General features: G+C 41.6%; 1 protein-coding gene across 1 annotated transcript in view; it reads left to right on the top strand.

Annotated features, from left to right (window-relative positions):
• Nucleotides 1–22,028, top strand: part of ADGRB2 (adhesion G protein-coupled receptor B2) — a 256,805-nt gene that overhangs the window by 166,282 nt on the left and 68,495 nt on the right. The window contains 1 exon segment of the mRNA XM_032227776.1: nucleotides 21,238–21,364. Within this exon segment, the coding sequence (XP_032083667.1) occupies nucleotides 21,238–21,364 (127 nt within the window).

The following is a 22,028-nucleotide window of genomic DNA, read 5'->3' as shown; positions in this document are numbered from 1 at the left end:
TTTCTGAGAAGATGATAGAAAGTCTCCTTATACAGACAGGGGGTTGGACTAGAAGACCCCCAAGTCTCATCCTGCCCTACGATTCTATAACCTGAGATAATTTCTCATTTTCAAAGCAGACATGAGATAGTTAACCTTCAAGATTCTTCTTTCATAGTGTTTTTTTGCTGCAGTTTTCCAACAACAACAACAAATGGGAATTTCTTCATGGACATTGCTGCTTATACCATGTAGAAGTACTTTACAGAAATTGGTCTATCATCCATCGGGCAAACAAAATGTTGGTGTTGGAAGAACTCTCTCTACAAAGAATTCAGCGCAAATAGTTTAAAAAAGAGAACCTAAGTGCAGTTGCCTCCAGTTTGACAGATTTGCCAAATGTCATCTGATGTTCCTTCATGCATGCATGCATGCATGCATACATACATACATACATACATACATACATACATACATACATACATACATACATACAGTCCTTGACTTACAACAGTTTATTTAGTGACTGTTCAAAGTTAAAACAACACTGAAAATAAGTGTCTTATGACCATTGCAGCATCCCCGTGGTCACATGATTTAAATTCAGATGCTTGCCATAGTTGTAATGCTTGCAGTGTCCCGGGGTCATGTGATCACCTTTGGCGATCTTCTGACACGCAAAGTCAATGGGGAAGCCAGATACACTTAGCAGCCGTGTTACTAATTTAACAACTGCAGTGATTCACTTAACAAATATGGGAAGAAAACTTGTAAAAGGGGTGAAAACTCACTGTGACAAATTTCTCACTTAGCAACATAAATTCTGGGCTCAGTTGTGGTCAAAAGTCAAGGACTACCTTTATATGCACATACATTCATATATAGTCCAGTTGACTAGGTTACGTATGAATTTCAGAATTGAGGTGGTAAACCTACCATGTACAGAGATTTTGGTCTATATCAGTGTTTCTCAACCTTGGTGACTTTAAGTCCTGTAGACTTCAACTCCCAGAATCCCCTAGCTAGCATGGCTGGAGAATCCTGGGAATTGAAGTCCACAGGATTTAAAGTCACCAAGGTTGAGAAATACTGATCTCTATGATGTTTCCAAAGTATTATAGTTCCTACTCACTATTATTTCTTGAAAGAAGGCTTGACCAATCCCAGCTTGGTAGTCTTTTCTCGCTTCCTACCACTTTTCCAGTTGAGTGTCCTTGCTTTACTGTCATGTTTTAAGAACCTACTCTTGGGTCTTCATAAAAATCTTCTCCCTGGTATTTTTTCCCAATAGCTGCAGAAAATGTCATCAACCAGGACATCAACTCTGGCTTTATGGTCTCCTTTGAGAGGGTCTCACGCATTTCACATTTCATCCATGACCATTCATACTTTAATACAAATACACAGCATAGGGTGTATTTATAGGAGCCAAACAGCTATGAATCAGTGGGCACGATAACTACATCGTAACACTGGTAGCAGTATGATAGACATTCTAGCTGATAGCCTCCTCTAGGGAGCAGTCAGCCTTATTTGATCTAGAACTAATTGACTGTTTCTTTCGGCAGTCTACGGTACTCTTAATTACTATTTTTGCTACCATAATTCAGAGACATCTGTCTATTTTCCCTCACTCTTTTTTTAATATTCAGCTTTCACAGCCATAGATTAGTAGTGGGAAAAAAATACTACTGGAACTATTCTAGTTCGCTTGTTATTGAACTGCCTTACCTATGTACTGTATTTTTCGGAGCATAAGACGCACCTTTCCCTCCCTCAAAAAAAGAGGGTAAAAATCTGGGTGCATCTTATACACTGAATACAGCATTTTTGGCCTCCTGAAACCCCACCCCACTCTTTGCAAAAATGGCCATGCATAGCCTTTAGGAGATTAGATTAGATTAGATTAGATTAGAAGGTTTATTTATATGCCGCCCTTTTCCCTGGGGGGACTCAGGGCGGCTCACAATCCAAAGGAAGGGGGGAAAAACAGACTTTTACATATAAGACAATACATGATTAAAACACAACATTCATACCATTCGGGCAGGTTACAATCTTTAGCCCCAGGCCTGACGGGATAGCCAGATTCTAAGGGCTGTGCGGAAGGTCTGGAGGGTGGTGAGGATACGAATCTCCACGGGGAGATCATTCCATTGGGTCAGAGCTACCACCGAGAAGGCTCTCCTCCGCGTGGTTGCCAGTCGGCATTGGCCAGCGGATGGAACTTGGAGGAGGCCTAATCGATGAGATCTAATAGGTCGTGTGGAGGTGATCGGCATAGGCGGTCTCTCAAGTACCCAGATCCACTACCATGGAGGGCTTTATGGGTGGCAAGTAGCACCTTGAAGCGTATCCGGAGATCGACAGGTAGCCAGTGCAGCTCGTGGAGGATAGGTGTTACGTGGGTGAAGCGAGGTGCGCCCACTATCGCTCGCGCGGCTGCATTCTGGACTAGCTGAAGTCGCCGAATACTCCTCAAGGGCAGCCCCATGTAGAGCACATTGCAGTACTCCAGCCTAGAGGTCACAAGGGCATGAGTGACTGTTGTGAGAGCCTCCCGGTTCAGGTAGGGGCGCAACTGGTGCACCAGGTGAACCTGGGCAAATGCCCCCCTGGTCACAGCTGGCAAATGGTGTTCGAAAGTCAGCTGTGGGTCCAGGAGGACTCCCAAGTTGCGGACCCTGTCTGAGGGGTGTAATGTTTGACCCCCCCAGCCTGAGCGATGGAATACTTGCCAAATTGGCGGGAGGGAAACACAACAGCCACTCGGTCTTATCTGGGTTGAGCACGAGTTTGTTAGCCCTCATCCAGTCCCTAACAGCTTCAAGTCCCTGGTTCATCACGTCCACCGCTTCATTGAGTTGGCACGGGGCGGACAGATACAGCTGGGTATCGTCCGCATACTGGTGGTATTTTATCCTGTGCCGCCGAATGATCTCGCCCAGCGGTTTCATGTAGATGTTGAAAAGTAGGGGAGACAGGACCGAACCCTGCGGCACCCCATATGTTAGGGGCCTAGGGTTCGATCTCTGCCCTCCAACTAACACCAACTGCGACCTGTCCGAGAGGTAAGAGGAGAACCACTGCAAAACAGTGCCTCCCACCCCCACCTCTCGCAGTCGTCGCAGAAGGATACCATGGTCGATGAGGCTTCCAGAGTGCTCCTGTGAACTGGGGAGGGCAGAAATGAGTGAAAAATGGGCTGGTTTTTGCTCATTTTTGGCCCCCCAGTCCTCAGGAGCACTTTGAAGCCTCCTAAAGGCTATGCATGCCCTTTTTTTGACAAAAGTGTATATGTTTTTTGTGAAAAATGGGGCTTTGGCAGGTCTGCAGAGTACAGAAACTTAAAAAAAAATTGCCTCTTCAAAATTTTGGTGCATCTTATACTCTGAAAAATATGGTAATTCCAAACTGTAAGTGACAGCTTAGGTGGGTGGGCAAATACATACCAGTCTTCTGGAACAGGACAACATCATAATGTTTCTGTTGAAGAAAGAGTAGAAACTCCACTCAATATTTTTTAGAGAGCCAAGGCAACACCAGGCAATAGCTGTTGGGTACAAGTGGGAGATGTATTTGGATTTTGTTATATCAGATTTATATCACACTTTTCTCTAGTTTTTAACGCTCGTCCTCATGTCATCCTTGCCCCAGTGAAGTCAAGGCTGACTAACTCTTTTTGAGGGTAGAGACACACAACTTTGTCTCAATCGAAGAGAATCTTTGTAACTCAGGTTGAACTGTGGAGTCCTTGGTGCTCTCTGGTTGTTTTCTTACAGACATTTCATTACCTAATTTAATGACATCTTCAGTGCCCGTGAGTGTGGGGTAGTTTATATACAAATGGTTTCCTCTGTTAGTATTGGTGGTAGAGTTCTTGGTGGTTCCTTGGTTAGACTACTGTTTACTGAATTGGTAATTCTTTGATTGGGGTATTTACTGCTTGGTATTAATCTCTATGTGGGACACAGTGGCTCAGTGGCTAAGATGCTGAGTTGTCAATCAGAAAGGTTGGCACTTTGGTGGTTAGAATCCCTAGCACCGCGTAAAGGAGTGAGCTACCATTACTTGTCCCAGCTTCTGCCAACCTATCAGTTTTAAAGCATATAAAAATGCAAGTAGAAAAATAGGAACCACACTTGGTGGGAAAGTAATAGCATTCTGTGTGCCTTCACCTTTTAGTCATGCTGGCCACATGACCATGCAGGTGTCTTTGGACAGCGCTGGATTTTCGGCTTTGAAACAGAGATGAGCACCGCCCCTAGAGTCAGGAACGACTAGCACATATGTGTGAGGGGAACCTTTACCTTTACCATTATTAATCTCTGCTTATCTGGGTGTTGATTGCTGATCTTGTGGTCTTTTAGTTTTTTGAGCATCTCTTTTGAATGGTAACACCACCTTATCCTCATCTCATTCCCAGCCTACCAGGGAAGTAGCCTTAGGAATATCTTTTCTTACTCTATCATCAGAAGTTGTGTCTTCTGTTTTCTACCAGCCTTGCAGTGCTGTTCACTCCATCTGCTGCATAGAAACACTGAATTACAGGAGATTTGTTTCATTTGCTAATAGACAGTAGAATGCCGGATACATGAATAAAGAGCATCCAAAAATCACAGAGAGGATTTCCTGGAATGGGGAAGTTGAAAAGTGATATTTAGGAGAGGAAGTCAGTGGTGGAGTGGCTGTTATTAAAAAAAACCCATTAGCAAAAACTTTGTGCCTGCAAAAACCCACCCAGAGAAAAGAAAGCAAATGACACTTGCTTTCCCAGGATGAATAGGAAGGGGACACACTTAAATAGTCTACCAGTCTGGGGACATCTGTTTAGCTCACATGTCCACCATTCACATGTCACATGGCTATCAGCTCACATGTCAAAGCAGAGGAAGGGATGGGAATCTGGACAATTTCTTATATTGATTTCCTTCCCACTCAGCAATTTAAGATCACAGTACAGAAAAGCCAAAATCTTAACTTTCCAACTTTCCATAAATATAATGTATCTGTTTCCCTTTCAAGAACTCTCTCATGAGTTGTTGAATCCAGCTAGGTGATTTTTTGTGCAACATGGAAATGTGGACCTATCTTGATATTGTTTTTTTTTAATGGAAGCGTCTTCTTTGAACCCTTTTCTGAGTTACCTTCATAGAGCCATTATTTTTCCAAGTGATGTAGTAGAATGTAGTCTGGAATTCCAGAAGGGAGGAATTCCTTCCTAGAAGGCAAAGAGACTGTGGAGCTTGGAAAGTTTGGTTGGTAGGAAGAGAGTTAGGATGGTCCCTACCTAGTAGTGAAGAACAATAAAGGAAGCTATCCTTAAGTAACTTCACATGTTGTTCTGGAGTCTTGGATCTGACATGTACATCAGAAAATCACTTTTCTTCCAGCCATTTCTGGATTTGTATTTTGCCTAACATTCCTAAGTGTCTTTCCTACACAACTAGATAATAGTCTTGGGGTAGCCGAGGTGGCGCAGTGGTTAAATGCAGCACTGCAGGCTACTTCAGCTGACTGCAGTTCTGCAGTTCGGCTGTTCAAATCTCACTGGCTCAAGGTTGACTCAGCCTTCCATCCTTCCGAGGTGGGTAAAATGAGGACCCGGATTGTTGGGGGCAATATGCTGACTCTGTAAACCGCTTAGAGAGGGCTGAAAGCCCTATGAAGTGGTATATAAGTCTAACTACTATTGCTATTGCTGCTGTTGTTGTTAGTTGTGAAGTTGTGTCCGACCCATCGCGATCTCATAGACAACGTTCCTCCAGGCTTTCCTGTTCTCTACCATCCTCTGGAGTCCATTTAAGCTCACACCGACTGCTTCAGTGACTCCATCCAGCCACCTCATTTTCTGTGGTGTAGCACTTGTAGAACTCTCAATTGTGAGAGTGGCAGCTCTCTGCTTTTTTTAACAAAAAATAATACTATTCTGCCATCAAAGTAGTGGCTAGATTGCTGAGGAATCCCTGAAATTGCCATGGAAACGTTAAGCCCTTCAGAGAAATCTGAGATAGGTTGCAAGGTGCAAACTCAGTTCTCCTGAGCCATGCGTCACGGTCTACTTCCATAAGCTACAGTGCATCCATAAGCACAGCATAACTTTCTGGTATCAATTCCCTGCAGAGAATTTATAATTTGTAGCTGGCAAATGTTTCTTTCAGGAAATTTCATTCAGCCTTGCTTGCTTTAATTTCTTTGACTCAGAATCCCAGTAACTTCCCAAAGAAGGATGTTATAGAGCAACTTAAAATTTTGGGGATGAAAAGATGGATCAGTGGATCTCACAAGTTGATGATTCTGCATGTTTTCTGCTTTCTTCGCCCTGGGTAGTGAAGTTATCAGATCGATCATTATATGACAGGGCCATGGCTGTTTTAAATTTCCCTCATCTACGGACATGTGTATTTAGTTAGGACATTTATCTTATGTCATGTAGGAATTTTTATGCAATGTCTAGCATAGACAGCAGAGATCCTGCCAAACAATTCAAGAACACAATGAATAATTTTCAGACTACTTTATTAGAACATTTTCTGCAAGCATATGCCCATTCACACCTGCACAGTATAGTCCTTGAAAAGGAAGAAACAGATAAAAAAGACAACATTCTCCTCCTCCACTGTCTTAGTAGATGAAAGAGACATGGGAAATGATTAAGAGGTCATTGAGAGGAAAATCTCAATCTTTCCAAAGCTCAGTGTTCATCTTTTTTACTCCACGGATCAAAGTATCAGATTCTCAAAACAAATGTTAGTTTTCACATGTTCGTGCTTTGTACATTTTCTTGTCTTATTGAAAGTTTTCAATCAAACTTGAACATTGGGCACTATCTAACAAAATGAAATTCAATGGTGAAAAAAGTAGCCAGCATGACTAAAAGGTGAAGGCACACAGAATGCTATTACATTTAGGCAAGAGAAACGAAATGCATAGGTACAGTATAGGTGGTACCTTGCTCAACAGTAGTAATTGTAAAAGGGATCTTGGAGTCCTAGTGGGCAACCATTTAAATATGAGCCAGCCATGTGCAGCAGCTGCCAAAAAGCCAACACAGTTCTAGGCTGCATCAACAGAGGGATAGAATCAAGATCACATGAAGTGTTAATACCACTTTATAATGTCTTGGAAAGGCCACACTTGGAATACTGCATCCAGTTTTGGTGCCATGATGTAAAAAAAGATGTGGAGGCTCTGCAAAGAGTGCAGAGAAGAACAACAAAGAGGATTAGGGGACTGGAGGCTAAAACATATGAAGAACAGTTGCAGGAACTGGGTATGTCTAGTTTGATGAAAAGAAGGACTAGGGGAGACATGATAGCAGTGTTTCAATATCTCAGGGGTTGCCACAAAGAAGAGGGAGTCAAGCTGAGGGTAGAACAAGAAGCAATAGATGGAAACTAATCAAGGAGAGCAGCAATTTAGAACTGAGGAGAAATTTCCTGACATTTAGAACAATTAATCAGTGGAACAACTTGCCTCCAGAAGTTGTGAATGCTCCAACACTTTAAGTTTCAAAGATGTTGGATAGCCATTTGTCTGAAATGGTATAGGGTTTCCTACCTAGGCAGGGGGTTGGACTAGAAGACTTCCAAGGTCCCTTCCAACTCTGTTATTCTATTTCCTTAAAGACATAAAAATCTGCTTAGGGTTCTTTAGCATTCAATCATGATAGACAGACAGATGCTTGCTTTAAGTCTGTTTCTGTTCTAAAATGGTGTCAGTAGTTGATTATTAAGTTTGCATAGTTCAACTCATATCTTGTTGTTTCCTTTCCTCACCTTTTCTGGTTAGCTAATAAAACGAGGACATAGATATAGCACTGTAGGATCCAGAGAGAATATAATAGGAGGATGTATACAGAGAACAGAATAAACCATGAAAACAGAATAAACAATTTACAACTGTTATCCCAAAGGAAGCAACTAGACTTCCTTGTTTTTGTGTTGAAAATGTTTCACTTGTCACCCAAGAAGCTTCTTCAGCTCTGACTGGATGGTCCTTCCATTCCCCACCATCCAGTCAGAGCTGAAGAAGCTTCTTGGGTGAGAAGCAAAAAGTCTTCAAAGAAAAAAACAGAAAGTCCAGTTGCCTCATGAAAAAGCACCTTTGGGACCACCATGACCTGGATGACTGAGAATCTCCCCAGACAACGTTTGCATCCCCAGTCATATGATCAGAATTTGGGATCTTGGCAACTGGAATGTATTTATGTTGGTTCCAGTATCCTGAGGTCATGTGATCATCATTTGCAACCTTCCCAGCTGGCTTCCAACAAGCAAAGTCAAGGGGGGAGGTAGCCAGATTCCCTTAACAACAATGGCAAAAAAAAAATGGATGCAGCTCATTTAAAAACCACCTTGCTTAGCAATGGAAATTCTGGTCCCAACTCTGGTTGTAAGTCAAGACTACTTGTATACAATAAAAATATTACTACTTGGAAATTACGATTAGTCCAAAATGCAGTGGTCTGCACATTTTTGGGGTTCTCAAAAATGAGAGCATATAACACCAGTTTTATAGATCTGGCATTAGTTGCTGATCATTTTCCAGGCAGAATTTAAGATGATAATTTAACCTACAAAGCTCTTTGAGGTTTGGTATTAAGAAATCTGCAGGATTGCTTTCTCCAACCACTTGTGGCCAGCTATTTAAAATAATGAGTGAGAAACTACTATAAATCTTACTTTTTCACTGCTTTTAGGGGGCTTAAGTTAGAAAACTCTGTTCTCCTGTGGCAGACTTAAAGCTTCTTATGGAGATCAGACTAGCCCCATCCTTGTGTACAATTCAGAAATGGTTGGAGATGGAATTGTTCTAAAGAGCCATCATCTACTTTTATAACCCCATCTTTACTGTCATTTTTTTTTTCATTTTCGTGGGTTCTGTTGTGTTATTTTGTCATGATTCATTAAGTTTGCACGTTTTCTAAACATATTACTGTGGTTGTTCGAATTGGCCTTTTTATATTCTAGGTAAAGCTGTTGCGTGTCTTTTTGATTGGGATGAGATAGAAATGTGTTTACTAAATAATGCAGGAATATTATACAGAGAATACATTTCATGTCAGCCTTCTCTTTCCCCTGTCACTCATCTTGTGGTCCTTCATGATCAGGAGTGTCAAACTGGATTTTTCGAGGGCCAGATCAGCATTGTAGTTCTCCTCCACGGACCGGCGGGGTGGTGGTGTAGGGACAGTGGTGGGTTCCGGATCGGGAATGGGGAACAGGATGGATGCCTCCTGCAGCACCCTGCCAGCCAAAATAGGGTGCAGGGGGGCATGCATGGCACCCCCCCAGTGCCTCATTTGAATCCTCTGTGGCCTCCTGCAGCACTCTGCCGGGCAAAAACAGGTCATGCAGAGGCCTCCTGAGACCCCCACATGGCCCCTTTTTCAGCCTCCTCGGACTTCCAGAAGCAGTCTGGATGGCAGAGTGCTGCCGATGGCTGGGGAGGCCAAAAAGAGGGCACGTGAGGGGGCCACACGCAGTTAATTTTGGGTATCAGAGGCACCGCGGGCTGGTCCTTTGATATTTCCAGGCCAGATTTAAGCACCTTGTGGGCCGGATCCAGACCACGGGCCTTGAGTTTGACACCCCTGTTGAAGATTATTCTTGATTCACACTTTAGGTTCAGTGATAGATGCAGCATGAAGATAATATCTCCTTCAGCTTTTGGTTCTTGCTATCTGCAACCTTTTAATAGAGCTGCCATATCACAATACCCAGTTTGACAGATAACAGAATATCAGAATAACAGAGCTGGAAGGGATCTTGGAAGTTTTCTAGTCCAACCCCCTGCCAGGTAGGAACACTTATGCTGTTTCAGACAAATGGTTGTTGAATCTCTTCTTTAAAACTTCCAGTGTTGGAGCATTCAAAACTTCTAGTGGCAAGCAGTTCCAACTGTTAATTGTTTTCACTGTTAGGAAGTTTCCCCTGAGTTCCATTCTTGATTAGTGTCTGCCCACTTTTTCCTGTCTTGCCTTCAAGTGCTTTGGAAAATAAATTGAGCCCCTCTTCTTAGGGGCAGCCTCTCAAATACTGGAAGACTGCTGTCATGTCCCCCCGCCCCAACCTAGTCCTTCCTTTCTGTAGACTGCCTATTCCTAATTCTTCCAACTGTTCTTCATGTGTTTTAATCTCCAGGCCTTTAATCATTCTAGTTGCTTGTTTTTGCAGTTTTTCCAAAGTCTCATCCTCTTTTTTTGCACTCACATGTGTAAATGCTTTTGACAAGTCATAATACCTTTGAAGTCTCCGTATCGTATATTTAAAAAAAAACTATTTTCCCTGAGTGCATCGTAGCAAGGACGGTGTGCTGATTAAACAGCACGGGAGCTTAAGAGGCAGGGAAATGGCAGATTGCAAACTCAGATAGAAAATGTTTCCCTTTTGCTCAGTGAATGAGTGGACGGGGAGAGTTAACAATGGCTTGGAGGGGAATTTAAGGGGAACTCTGAACAAATGTTCCCTCTAAATCAAGACTTTGCTTGGATAAACGGAGTGCCTGATAGGGAAGTAAGAAGGAATACAAGCTTTTTTTGCAGGTGATGTTTAGTGAAACAAAAGTGAATAGCCAGGGGACTCTAAATGCCATTTTGTGTGTGCATGTGTGTGTGTTGGTGTTTTCTGAGCTTGGTTGCTTCCTCGCAGATGTTTCATTACCCAACTAGGTACCATGATCACTGCTAACTAGCCATGCTAAAATCTGCAAGAAAACAGCCAAACTCAGAGAGTACCAAGCGCCCGCCCACATTTCAGCTCTGAGCTATAAATATCCTCTTCTACTGGTGCCATTTTATGTGCTATAAGCAGCAAAAATGGCAGTTAAGTAAGTTCCAACTTCCATTAACATCCGTGGAACCCCAGGGATCAGGCCTCTGCTGCATATGCCTCAATTAGGATCCAAGACATTTTGAAGTAGCCCAATCCAAATATCCAAGGTTTATCCTTCAAGTAACTTGGACTATCTCTAGCTCCTTATTATATTGGGAAATTGGATATGACTCAAGAGAGGTCTTTCAACTTAGATTTTGAATTCATTAATTTTCCAAAAGGGAACTTCAGTTTCTGAAATGTACTTGAATATTAGTTCCTCAGTTGGTAGCTGGGCTTTTGGTTTGACCTCCAAGCTTGGCAGTTTGGTTGCAAATATTTCATCATCATCTGTGCACTCTGAATTGTGCTCATCTGTCTGACACTGGCCTTTAAATACCTTTTTATGAGATGCAAATTGGTGAATGTTGTTTGTTCAGACAGCCAATCAAACAGTCCGAAATCAGATCATGACTCAGAAGTATCTGAACAAACAACATTCACCCATCCAAAGCACACTGACGATGTTACCTTAAATGGTGACAAAACATTTGTAACCAAATTGCCAAGTTCGAAACTCAGCCCAACAGCCCAACTTTAGTTTCTTTCACTCTCTCGGTCATTTTTTTTGTTCCACCCACCTGTCTTGACCTCAGGTCTTCTCAGCATGGAAAGTAATTTCTCTAGTAGTGTTACTCAATCTTGGCAAGATTGAAAGGTATGGACTTCAACTCCCAGAATTACCCACCATGCATGCTTAAGTCCATACAACTTAAAGTTACCAAAGTTGAGAAGCACTGCCCTAGGGCCAGAGGGAGCTAACTGTGATGACTCCCTTGGACAATTCCCAGATACCTCTGTAGAGATCAGCTCGAGGGAGGATGAGCTGATTCCTGGCACATCAGTTAATTGATGACTCTGAACAGCCATCCAGAAGGGATTTGGCTGAGGCTCCAGCTGGAGAAAGCATGCAGTTGCAGGCGGCCAATGAAGACAAGGAGGAACTCCTTCGGCACCTGATCCGAGAACAAGTAGGGCAGAGAAAAGGCAGGAGCAGAAAAGGTCAGCCAGATTACTGGTGCGGAGGCAGCTTCACTCCTCTTGATGGTCTGCACCAGGAGATGGCTATTTATCACAGCAGACAGATGGAGGCGATGCTGGGAACAATTTGTTTGTTTCCTAGCTGTGTGTTTTCCAGTCGTTGTGATTCCTGCCTCACTCTGGATTGACACCGCATTTGGAATGGAATCGTGCCTTGGAGACTTTGGACTTTTCTTGCCTCCTGAGCTCTGTTGTATGTGGATTTCAGTTTGTCCGGTGGAGTTGTTTTGTTTGAGAAACTTTCAAGTGCTTTGTGGACTATTGGGCCTTTGCTCTGTGGACTAAACGTGGCCTGCTCATGGATGGATTTAATTAGGACAGTTCTGGGTTTTGGTGAAGGGAACTGCTGGGGAATATTAATAAACCACAGTTTGTGTGGCATGTGTGAGAGTGGGCACGGCAGCACAGTAATACAGAATTGAAGCAGTACTTTTTTAAAGATTGTCTTTCACCAGGACCAAAGTGGTTTGCCACTAGATTATGGCGGAATCTCTGCTGGTGTATCAATTCTTTAAGGACACCACCAAATTTCCACACACAGAAGGATTTTCTCCTTGACAGGATGTAACTCCTTCGCTTCTTGGCTAATAGAAGGCAGATATAGGGCAGACTGAGCCTACTTTGATACTAGCTTTGATTTACTGTCCTGTCCTCTCAGTACAATGCTTTGTGCAGATTTAACAGATTAACAGAGTTGGAAGGGACCTTATAGGTCATCTAGTCCAACCCCCCACTCAAGCAGGAGACCCTACACCATTTCTGACAAATGGCAGTCCAATCTCTTCTTGAAACCTTCCAGTGATGAAGCTCACACAACTTCTGAAGGCAACTTCTGTTCCATGGGTTGATTGTTCTCACAGTCAGAAAGTTTCTCCTTATTTCTAGATTGAATCTCTCCTTGGGCAGTTTGATAACTCTTCCACTGTTAAACTATTATGACTGATCTTAGAAAGAGAAAACTAAATTTCTCTTGGCTGACATGTCCCCAAGCATCCGAGAAGGTAGCCACATTTTGCACAATGATTGTTTGTATTAAGATAACTTTTGTTATATGATACCTAGCATCATGAGAGTTATCCTTCCTATAAACTCCTTTTTTGCAACCCTGTAATCCCTTAATTTGGGATTCATTCAGGGCGACTGGCTGGAGTAGAGTGTTTACTGTCTGGATGCTTTTCCTGACACCAAGTGGAGTTTGCAGCATATATTTTTTCTTAACGCCTTGGGAGAGAGAAACGACTTGGTAAGGCCACTCTTGGAATACTGCATTCAGTTTTGGTCACCACAATGTAGAAAAGATGTGGAGATGCTAGAAAGAGTGCAGAGAAGAGCAACAAAGATGATTAGGGGACTGGAAGCTAAAACATATGAGGAATGGTTGCAGGAACTGGGTACGTCTAGTTTAATGAAAATAAGGATTAGGGGAAACATGATAGCACTGTTCCAATATCTCATGAGCTGCCACAAAGAAGAGGGAGTCAAGCTATTCTCCAAAGCACCCGAGGGTAGAACAAGAAGCAATAGATGGAAACTAATCAAGGAGAGAAGCAATTTAAAACTAAGGAGAAATTTCCTGACAGTTAGAACAATTAATCAGTGGAACAGCTTGCCTCCAGAAGTTGTGAATGCTCCAACACTGGAAGTCTTTAAAATGATGTTGGATTGCCATTTGTCTGAAATGGTATAGGGTTTCCTGCCTAGGCAGGGGGTTGGACTAGAAGACCTCCAAGGTCCCTTCCAACTCTGCTATTCTATTTCCTTAAAGACATAAAAATCTGCTTAGGGTTCTTTAGCATCCAATCATGATAGACAGACAGATGCTTCCTTTAAGTCTGTTTCTGTTGTAAAATGGTGTCAGCAGTAGAAGACCTCCAAGGTCCCTTCCAACTCTGCTATTCTATTCTATTCTATTCTATTCTATTCTATTCTAACTGCACTACCTAGGATTGAACTATGCCATGAAAGCTAGTTTGGTGTAGAGACTTAAGAGCGCTTACACATGTGCTTGCACACTCATGAACCTGCATGCATACACCCACCCACCCACAATGTCATAGAGAAGGCTAGGCTATTTTTAAAAGAATAATTCTGAACATAGCCATATTTCTTGACCAGCTATTTACAGTTCATGATATTTTAACACCATGTTAAAGACTGAATTTTATTTGTTTTCTATGTTTTCTATTCTATCTTTATCTTTTTATTCATTCTTAGCTTGGTGCTTGCTAATTTGGATCACTCTTATTATTTGGTCTCAGTCCATAAATAAAAGGCAGTCAATCAGTCATCTTGACTGTACATGCTCAGTGCTTAGAGTTTAAGAAATAAGCAAGATGAGTTTCACTCCTTAGTAAGGAAGGGTAATGTAGCAATAGCTTTCACAGAGACTTGGGATGACTTCCATAATTAGAATAGAGCAATTAAAGAGTGCAATTTGTTCAAAGGAAAAGAAGCGATAGAAACAAGACAATTTGTTGCAGTGTACTTTCTCTGTTTATGTCTGCACAAACACACACATATTCATATGCATATATATATATATATATATATATATATATATATATATATATATATATATATATATATATATACATACATACATACATACATACATACATACATACACACACACACACACACACACACACACACACACACACACACATACATATATATATATATCAAACATATATATATATATATATACACACACACACACACACATAGGTACATATGTGTGTGTGTGTGTTTATGACTGACTTTTATACCATTCCACAATGCTTTTCAAAGGTGTTTTTTCAAAAAGCAAGTGAGTTTTCTTTGTTTTTGTTAGAATATTCATGACTGGGACAGACATGGTAACAAGATCAGCCAATGAATAGGCATAGCAACTAACTCAGCCAATGGGAGCTTAAACAGATCTGAGTCTGTGCTGAGAATCAAAACTGAAACTATTCTGTCTGCTCTGAACTCGCAAATGAAACTAACTGTTCTCTCCTGCTTGTGTTCTGCCTGTAACTTCTACCACATTGGAAAAAATCTACTATTGGTATTGTACATTTATTCATCTGTTATTATGTATATAATGTAGTTAATGAATCCAGCTGAATCAATTATCTGTGTGTGCTTCCTAGATTTGATTTTTCTGCAACAAACTCTGACAGTTTTTCCTTGAAAATGTTTCGCTTCTCATCCAACAAGCTTCTTAAGTTCTGAACTGATGAAACTTCTTGGATGAGAAGCAAATATCTTCAAGGAAAAACAAAGAAAGTCCAGTTGCCTTTTGAAAAAGCACCCTTGGCACAATCATGACCTGGATGACTGAGAATTTCTATAGACACCAGGAGCAGATGAGTTAAAATAAACCGAGGAACAATAAAACAGAACAGATTGGTGTTATCTGCTATTATCTGCCCAGCCAAGTAGAAGATGTGTACAATGTCTTCCTTAAAGCAATCCTTCAAAAAAGCATGAAACCAGAGGTAGAGGTAAAGTTTCGCTTCGCATATATGTGCTAGTCATTCTCGACTCTACGGGGTGGTGCTCATCTCCGTTTCTAAGCCGAAGAGCCAGTGCTGTCTGAAGACGTCTCCATGCTCATGAGGCTGGCATGACTAAATGCTGAAGGTGCATGGAATGCTGTTACCTTCCCACCAAAGGTGATTCCTATTTTTTACATGCTTTCAAACTGCTAGATTGGCAGTTAGAAGAAGAAGTGGAAGTAGCAGAAAAGTGACCTTCTATGTCAAAGTTCTTGGTTTTAAGTGGAACTGCAACAGTGTGATCTCAAACACAACTTGGGCTTCAAAATTAGTGAATTTCAAGCATTTGTGAGCCTTGATATGTTGGATCTAAAAACAGGAGAAGCAGGATGGGTGGGAATTCCTAAAGAAAGCAGGATTAATGCCACAATTGTAACAAGATCAGTGAGGGAGGAAAAACAAATGACAGCAAAAGCCCATGTAAAAACCTTAGTAAAAATCTAAAAGTTAAAAAAAAAAACACGCATAGAAGAAATTGAAAGAAGGTCAGGACACAAAGGGAAAGTACAGATTGGTCCCCTCGAACTTTAGAGTTGGTGTCAAGAAAGTGAAAGCTCAGAGTTGAATTAGGTTAACAAAGGATGCTAAAAATAACAGGAAGGTCTTCTTTAGATAAATTCAGAATGAAAGAAAAAAAAGGGGGTTCATTATATTAGCTGTTCAGTGTCAGGGGCAATATGTAAAAGTAAGAAGGGAAAAACGGAGCTACTCAGCTCCCATTTTTGCTATTCTTCTCCAAAAAGGGAAAAACGGTATCCCTGTGTTCCATCGAGAAATTGTGAAGGGTAAAATGAAAGGTGTGACTGAAGGTTCAAATGAATAGAAACACAGTCATGGGAATGTGCCTTTACTAGGAATGGACTTAAATCTCCAGAAGCAGAAAAAAAATGTATTATAGATCAGGGGTCTCCAACCTTGGCAACTTTAAGTTTTGTGGACTTCAACTTTGACTGAGGAACTCTGGGACACAAGTCTTAAAGTTGCCAAGGTTGGAGACCCCTGATCTAGATTGCTGAAAGCCAGTTTGGTGTTGTGGTGAAGGCATCAGGCTAGAAACTGGGAAACTTCCAGCTCGGCGACCTTGGGCTAGTCACACTCTCTCAGCCCAGGAAGCAGGCAATGCCAAGTCCTTTCTGAAAATGCTTGCTAAGAAAACTGTAGGAACTTGTCCAAGGACTGCTAAAGAAATTAACGGGTAGTCTGGCCAAACCTTTTATACTGTTTTATCTGCTAAATCCTAGACAATTAGATTAGTATCAGGATGAATGGATGAATATATATATATATATATATATATATATATATATATATATATATATATATATATATATATATATATATATGTGTGTGTGTGTGTGTGTGTGTGTGTGTGTGTGTGTGTGTGTGTGTGTGTGTGTGTGTGTGTGTGTGTGTGTGTGTGTTTTATATAAAAAAACACAAATATAACAAAGGCAACAGTAAAAATATTGGGTTTCTGTCGTGATGGACTCTTGTGACGAGCCGATTGACAGATGATGGAAGCAGTTGGCTTCCTCCCATAATTGGGGCTTACCAGGGGTTGTAAAAATCATATATATATATATATATATATATATATATATATATATATATATATATATATATATATATATATATATATATATATTAGTGTCACAACCCCTGGTAAGCCCCAATTATGGGAGGAAGCTAACTGCCTCCAACAGGGTGTGGCTAGCTGATGAGAGCTAAATAGCTTGAAATAGATCTATACTAGTCTCCCTTTATTTATTTATCAGCACAAATAAACACACACACACACACACACACACACATATATGTATATATATATATACACACACACATACATACATACATACATACAATGTGTGTGTGTGTGTGTTGTATTTGTGCTAATAACAAATGTAACAAAGGCAACAGTAAAAATATTGGGTTTCTGTCTGGATGGTCTCTTGTGACGAGCCAATGGACAGAGAATGGAAGCAGTGAACTTCCTCCCATATTTGTACATACCAGGGGTTGTGACTTTATATATATATATATATATATATATATATATATATATATATATATATATATATATATATATATATATATATATATATTCTGAGGTTTTCGCGGGTGTTAGTATGTAGGTCTCTAGTTGTTCGGGTTTTCTCCCGCGTAGAATTGGAGATGTCTTGGCGACGTTTCGACGAAGTCACATTCGTCATCTTCAGGCTGAGAAAACCCGAACAACTAGAGACATATATATATATATATTTCTTGGTTTCAAAAGTGTGGGGGGGGGGAGAAAAAAGTATTCATGACCCATCCATGCTGAGGCGCACACATCATAAGCACCTCAGTGTATCTGCAGATGTCTTCAGAGATGGTACCTTGCTCAATAGTAGTAACTGTGAGAGGGATCTTGGAGTCTTAGTGAACAACCATTTAAATATGAGCCAGCGGTGTGCAGCGGCTGCCAAAACAGCCAACACAGTTCTAGGCTACATAAACAGAGGGATAGAATCAAGATCATGTGAAATGTTAATACCACTTTATAATGCCTTGGTAAGGCCACACTTGGAATACTGCATCCAGTTTTGGAACTGGAACTGTGTATGTCTAGTTTAATGAAAAACAGGACTAGGGGAGACATGATAGCAGTGTTCCACTCTCTCAGGAGCTGCCACAAAGAAGAGGGAGTCAAACTATTCTCCAAGACACCTGAGAATAGAACAAGAAGCAATGGGTGGAAACTAATCAAGGAGAGAAGCAACTTAGAACTGAGGAGAAATTTCCTGACAGTTAGAACAATTAATCAGTGGAACAACTTGCCTCCAGAAATTGTGAATGCTCCAACACTGGAAGTTTTTAAGAAGATGTTGGATAACCATCTGAAGTGGTGTAGGGGTTCCTGCCTAAGCAGAGGGTTGGATTAGAGGACCTCCAAGGTCCCTTCCAACTCTGTTATTATATTATATTAATTCTGGAATGGTAACTCATGGGAGCATCAAAATGGAGACTACAATCACTCAACTATGAGTAGATAAATGTCCACCAAAACTTTATGTTACTCTATAGCAGTTACAGTAGATGCTCCTGCCAGTCCATTATGCTTTCTATAGGATGCTTCTACCACTTTCTCATTTCCTCTTTCTCTCTGCTAAATTGACATTTGGTGATTAAAAAATATTTATTTATTAAATGTCTATGCCAGCGATGGTGAACCTTTTTTGCTCGCGTGCCATAAGTGGGGGGAGCGCAAGGGGGTTGTGTGTGGGCGTGCCGCACCCATAATGCAATGCACAATCCCCCCCAGTGCGCATGCACACACTACAGGTGCCCCCCCCCATTTTTTGCATGCTTTTTTCACCCTCCCTAGGCTCCAGAGGCTTTATAGGGGCTTGAGGAGGACGAAAACAGCCTCCCACCCGGAAGCCCTCCGGAGACTTTCCTGAAGCCTCCGGAGCAGTCAAAATGACCCTCCGAACAAAACAGAAGTCACTTCCGATTTGCTCGGAGGGTCGTTTTGAGTGGTCTTGAGGGACCTTCAGAAGGCTATGATATACTCAATCCTCAATCTTTTGAAATGTTTTTTTTAATTCTTCTAATGTCCATTTCTCAGGAGTAAACATTTCAGATTGCTAGTATTTTTTATTTGTTTTTCTTTGCTCCCTAAATTGCCTCCCTTTCTATCCCAACTTCTGTAAGCTGTGTTCTTAGGAGTGGTGCAACATACATTTCAAACTAAGGTTGATGATTTACACATACAGTTTTCACCTCTCCATTTCTTTGATCCAATGTAATATACTATAGTACTCTTCTAGTTCATTCTACATGCACAGTTTGGGAGAGTGGGAATATTCAGCTAATCCCGCAGTACCCACAGAAATGTTGAAAATGGGATTGTATCTAGATTCACATGAACATATGCTCAGTCTCTTCGGTCTCTTAAGTCTCAATCTCTTAACACTGCACTCTTTCTATCAAAACCCACATCCCACTGAAAATTAGGAGTTGGAGTTCACAGGAATATGTGTATCTATATTCATAAGCTTATGTGCATGTGTGTATTTGGAGAACAGTTGGGTTGAAATAAATGGAGAAAGAATAAAACTGATGTGGTTGGTGTCATCTACTATTCAAAGGAATGCATATGTGCATTGGAAAATATGGTTTTCATAATTGTTTCATGAAAGAGATTAGTAGAGACTAAAGGTTGGTGGGGGGGGGGAGGAAGCCCTAGCTCTGAGTCATAATATATTTTGCTTAGTTCTGGAGTCATTCGGGCCTGGAGGCTTTTATTGATCTTTTCCCATTCCATGAAAGTACATTGGTGTAGGTATGTGTAAAATGGCCTTGATTCAATCCAAATTTTCAAATCAATTTTGGGAAATAATTCAATTCAATGTGGATTTTCCAACGGATTCAGAAAAAGAGCATTTGTCCTTGTGTAAATGACCTTCCAATCAAGTTAAGTTAATCGGATCATCTTCAAACTGAATCCCAAAATAAAATACAGGTAGTCCTCAACTTACGACCACAATTGAGCCTAAATTTACATTGCTAAGTGAAACATTGATTGAGTTTTGCCCCATTTTATGGCTTTTCTTTCCACGGTTGTTAAGTGAATCACTATAGTTGGTAAACGAGTAACATGGTTGTTAAGTGAAACTGTTTTTCCTCATTGACTTTGCTTGTGAGAAGGTCGCAAAAGGGGATCATGTGACACCCCCCCTTCCCGAACAATGAAACCATCATAAATAAGAGTCAGTTGACAAACCTCTGAATTTTGATCGTGCGACCATGGGGTTGCTGCAGTGGTCATCAGTATGAAAAATGATCTTACTGTTTTCAGTGATGTTGTAACTTTGAATGGTTGCTAAATGAACTGTTGTAAGTCGGGAACTACCTGTATACACTCATATAACCTACTTTTTTATACCAGGTGAACTCACCAGGCTTAATACCACCAGGAAACTTGACGTATTGAACAGGTTATTTATCATTAAAGTTCAACTTAATAATACTTGACTCAATACTTGATTCTTACTGGGTCTTTCTCCAATAAGTCCAACCTCAACCCTGGGGTTTATTGTGGTCCATCTAAAGCTACCAAAGTCCAACCTTACTTAGCTTCAGAATCTAAATATTAAAATATCCCGCAAAGCTAAAAGCACACAGGAGCCGATGATCTTTCAATCTAAACTCTTCAGTTCAGTGGTGAAATTCATTTTTTTTTACTACCGGTTCTGTGGGCGTGACTTGGTGGGCGTGGCAGGAGAAGGATACTGCAAAATCCCCATTCCCTCCCCACTCCTGGACTACTCAAAATGTCCGCTACCGGTTCTCCAGAACCTGTCAGAACCTGCTGGATTTCACCCCTGCTTCAATCCAATCTCTCCCAACCTCTCTTCATCATCACCCTTCACGTTAAGTCAATCTCGACCGCAATGCAACACAATTTCCTTCCCCTTCCAACCTTCCTCCCTCAAGGAGATGATCCTGCAGCCAGGGCAGAAGTAGAAGGAGGAACAGGCTGCTGCACTCTCTGCCTGAGGGTGAGGAAGGGGGAGGGAAGGCTGCTCATCCCAACCACTGGGTCAGAAGATTAAGGAGGCAGCCTCCATTGAGACTTTAGGGTCTGCCACCCATTTGCTACCTGCCAACTGGAGTTGGCACAAAATGACATATTTTTAGGAGGGTGCTTGGAAAGGGTGGAAAGCAAGCCCCAATCAGGAAAGATGTGGCCATGTGTTTGATTGCTCATATTCTCCCTTTCTCTCCCCCTTTCTCCTTCGCCCTGGGCCATCAATCAGAGAGTCTGGCTCTGGGAACTGGGACACCGAAAGCTGCCAGACGGTGGAAACCCTTTCTGCTCATACCAAGTGTCAGTGCAGACAGCTCTCGACCTTTGCCGTGATTGCTCAGCTCCCCAAAGACCTGGTAAGTGGGGCTGAGGCGGCTAAGGGGCTCCTGTGGGGCTAAGGCAGGGCACGGGGGAAGCAGACTGGGTGGGCCTTGTCCCATGCTTTGAGATGGCCCCTGCCCAAGAAGGAAGAGAGAGTTCAGATTTGAGGTTCTATTAAAGGAGAAGAGAGGGTGGGGAGATGAGAGAGTCCTGATTCTGACCCTCAGCTGACCAGCAGGAAGTTCTGGAAGCTGAATGGGAATAGCTCAGGAAATCCAGTTTGAAAGTGGTGGTTGAATTTTGTTTGATGGGACCAAGCAGACAGAGCTTGGAATGATTTTTGGTGTCTCTTCTCCCCATTCAATTCTGGGCATATCATAGACGATCAAAAGAAGCTATGTTTAATTTATGTCCACTGTGAAATTGCAAGGACATCGAATTTCATTGGGATTGTCCATTCCTCATAAATAGGAAATGCACACTGCTGTTTTATATGCATACACTGAGACTTTTCCCGTTCTCTTATCTTTGCAATCTGGGTTAAAGGAAATAGAGAAACAATAAAACTGATATGGTTGTGCGGTCTTGGCAATCAAGAGTAGTATCTAAATGTCGGCGATCTGTTAATTCAAATCTCATTTCCCTGGGAATTATCTAGCTAGGCTTGGGCTGTTTCCTTTTGTGATTTGGGCAGAATTG

Source organism: Thamnophis elegans, chromosome 12 (genome assembly GCF_009769535.1).
Source record: "Thamnophis elegans isolate rThaEle1 chromosome 12, rThaEle1.pri, whole genome shotgun sequence".
NCBI classification, from domain to species: domain Eukaryota; kingdom Metazoa; phylum Chordata; class Lepidosauria; order Squamata; family Colubridae; genus Thamnophis; species Thamnophis elegans.
This window is presented reverse-complemented; position numbering and strand designations above follow the sequence as displayed.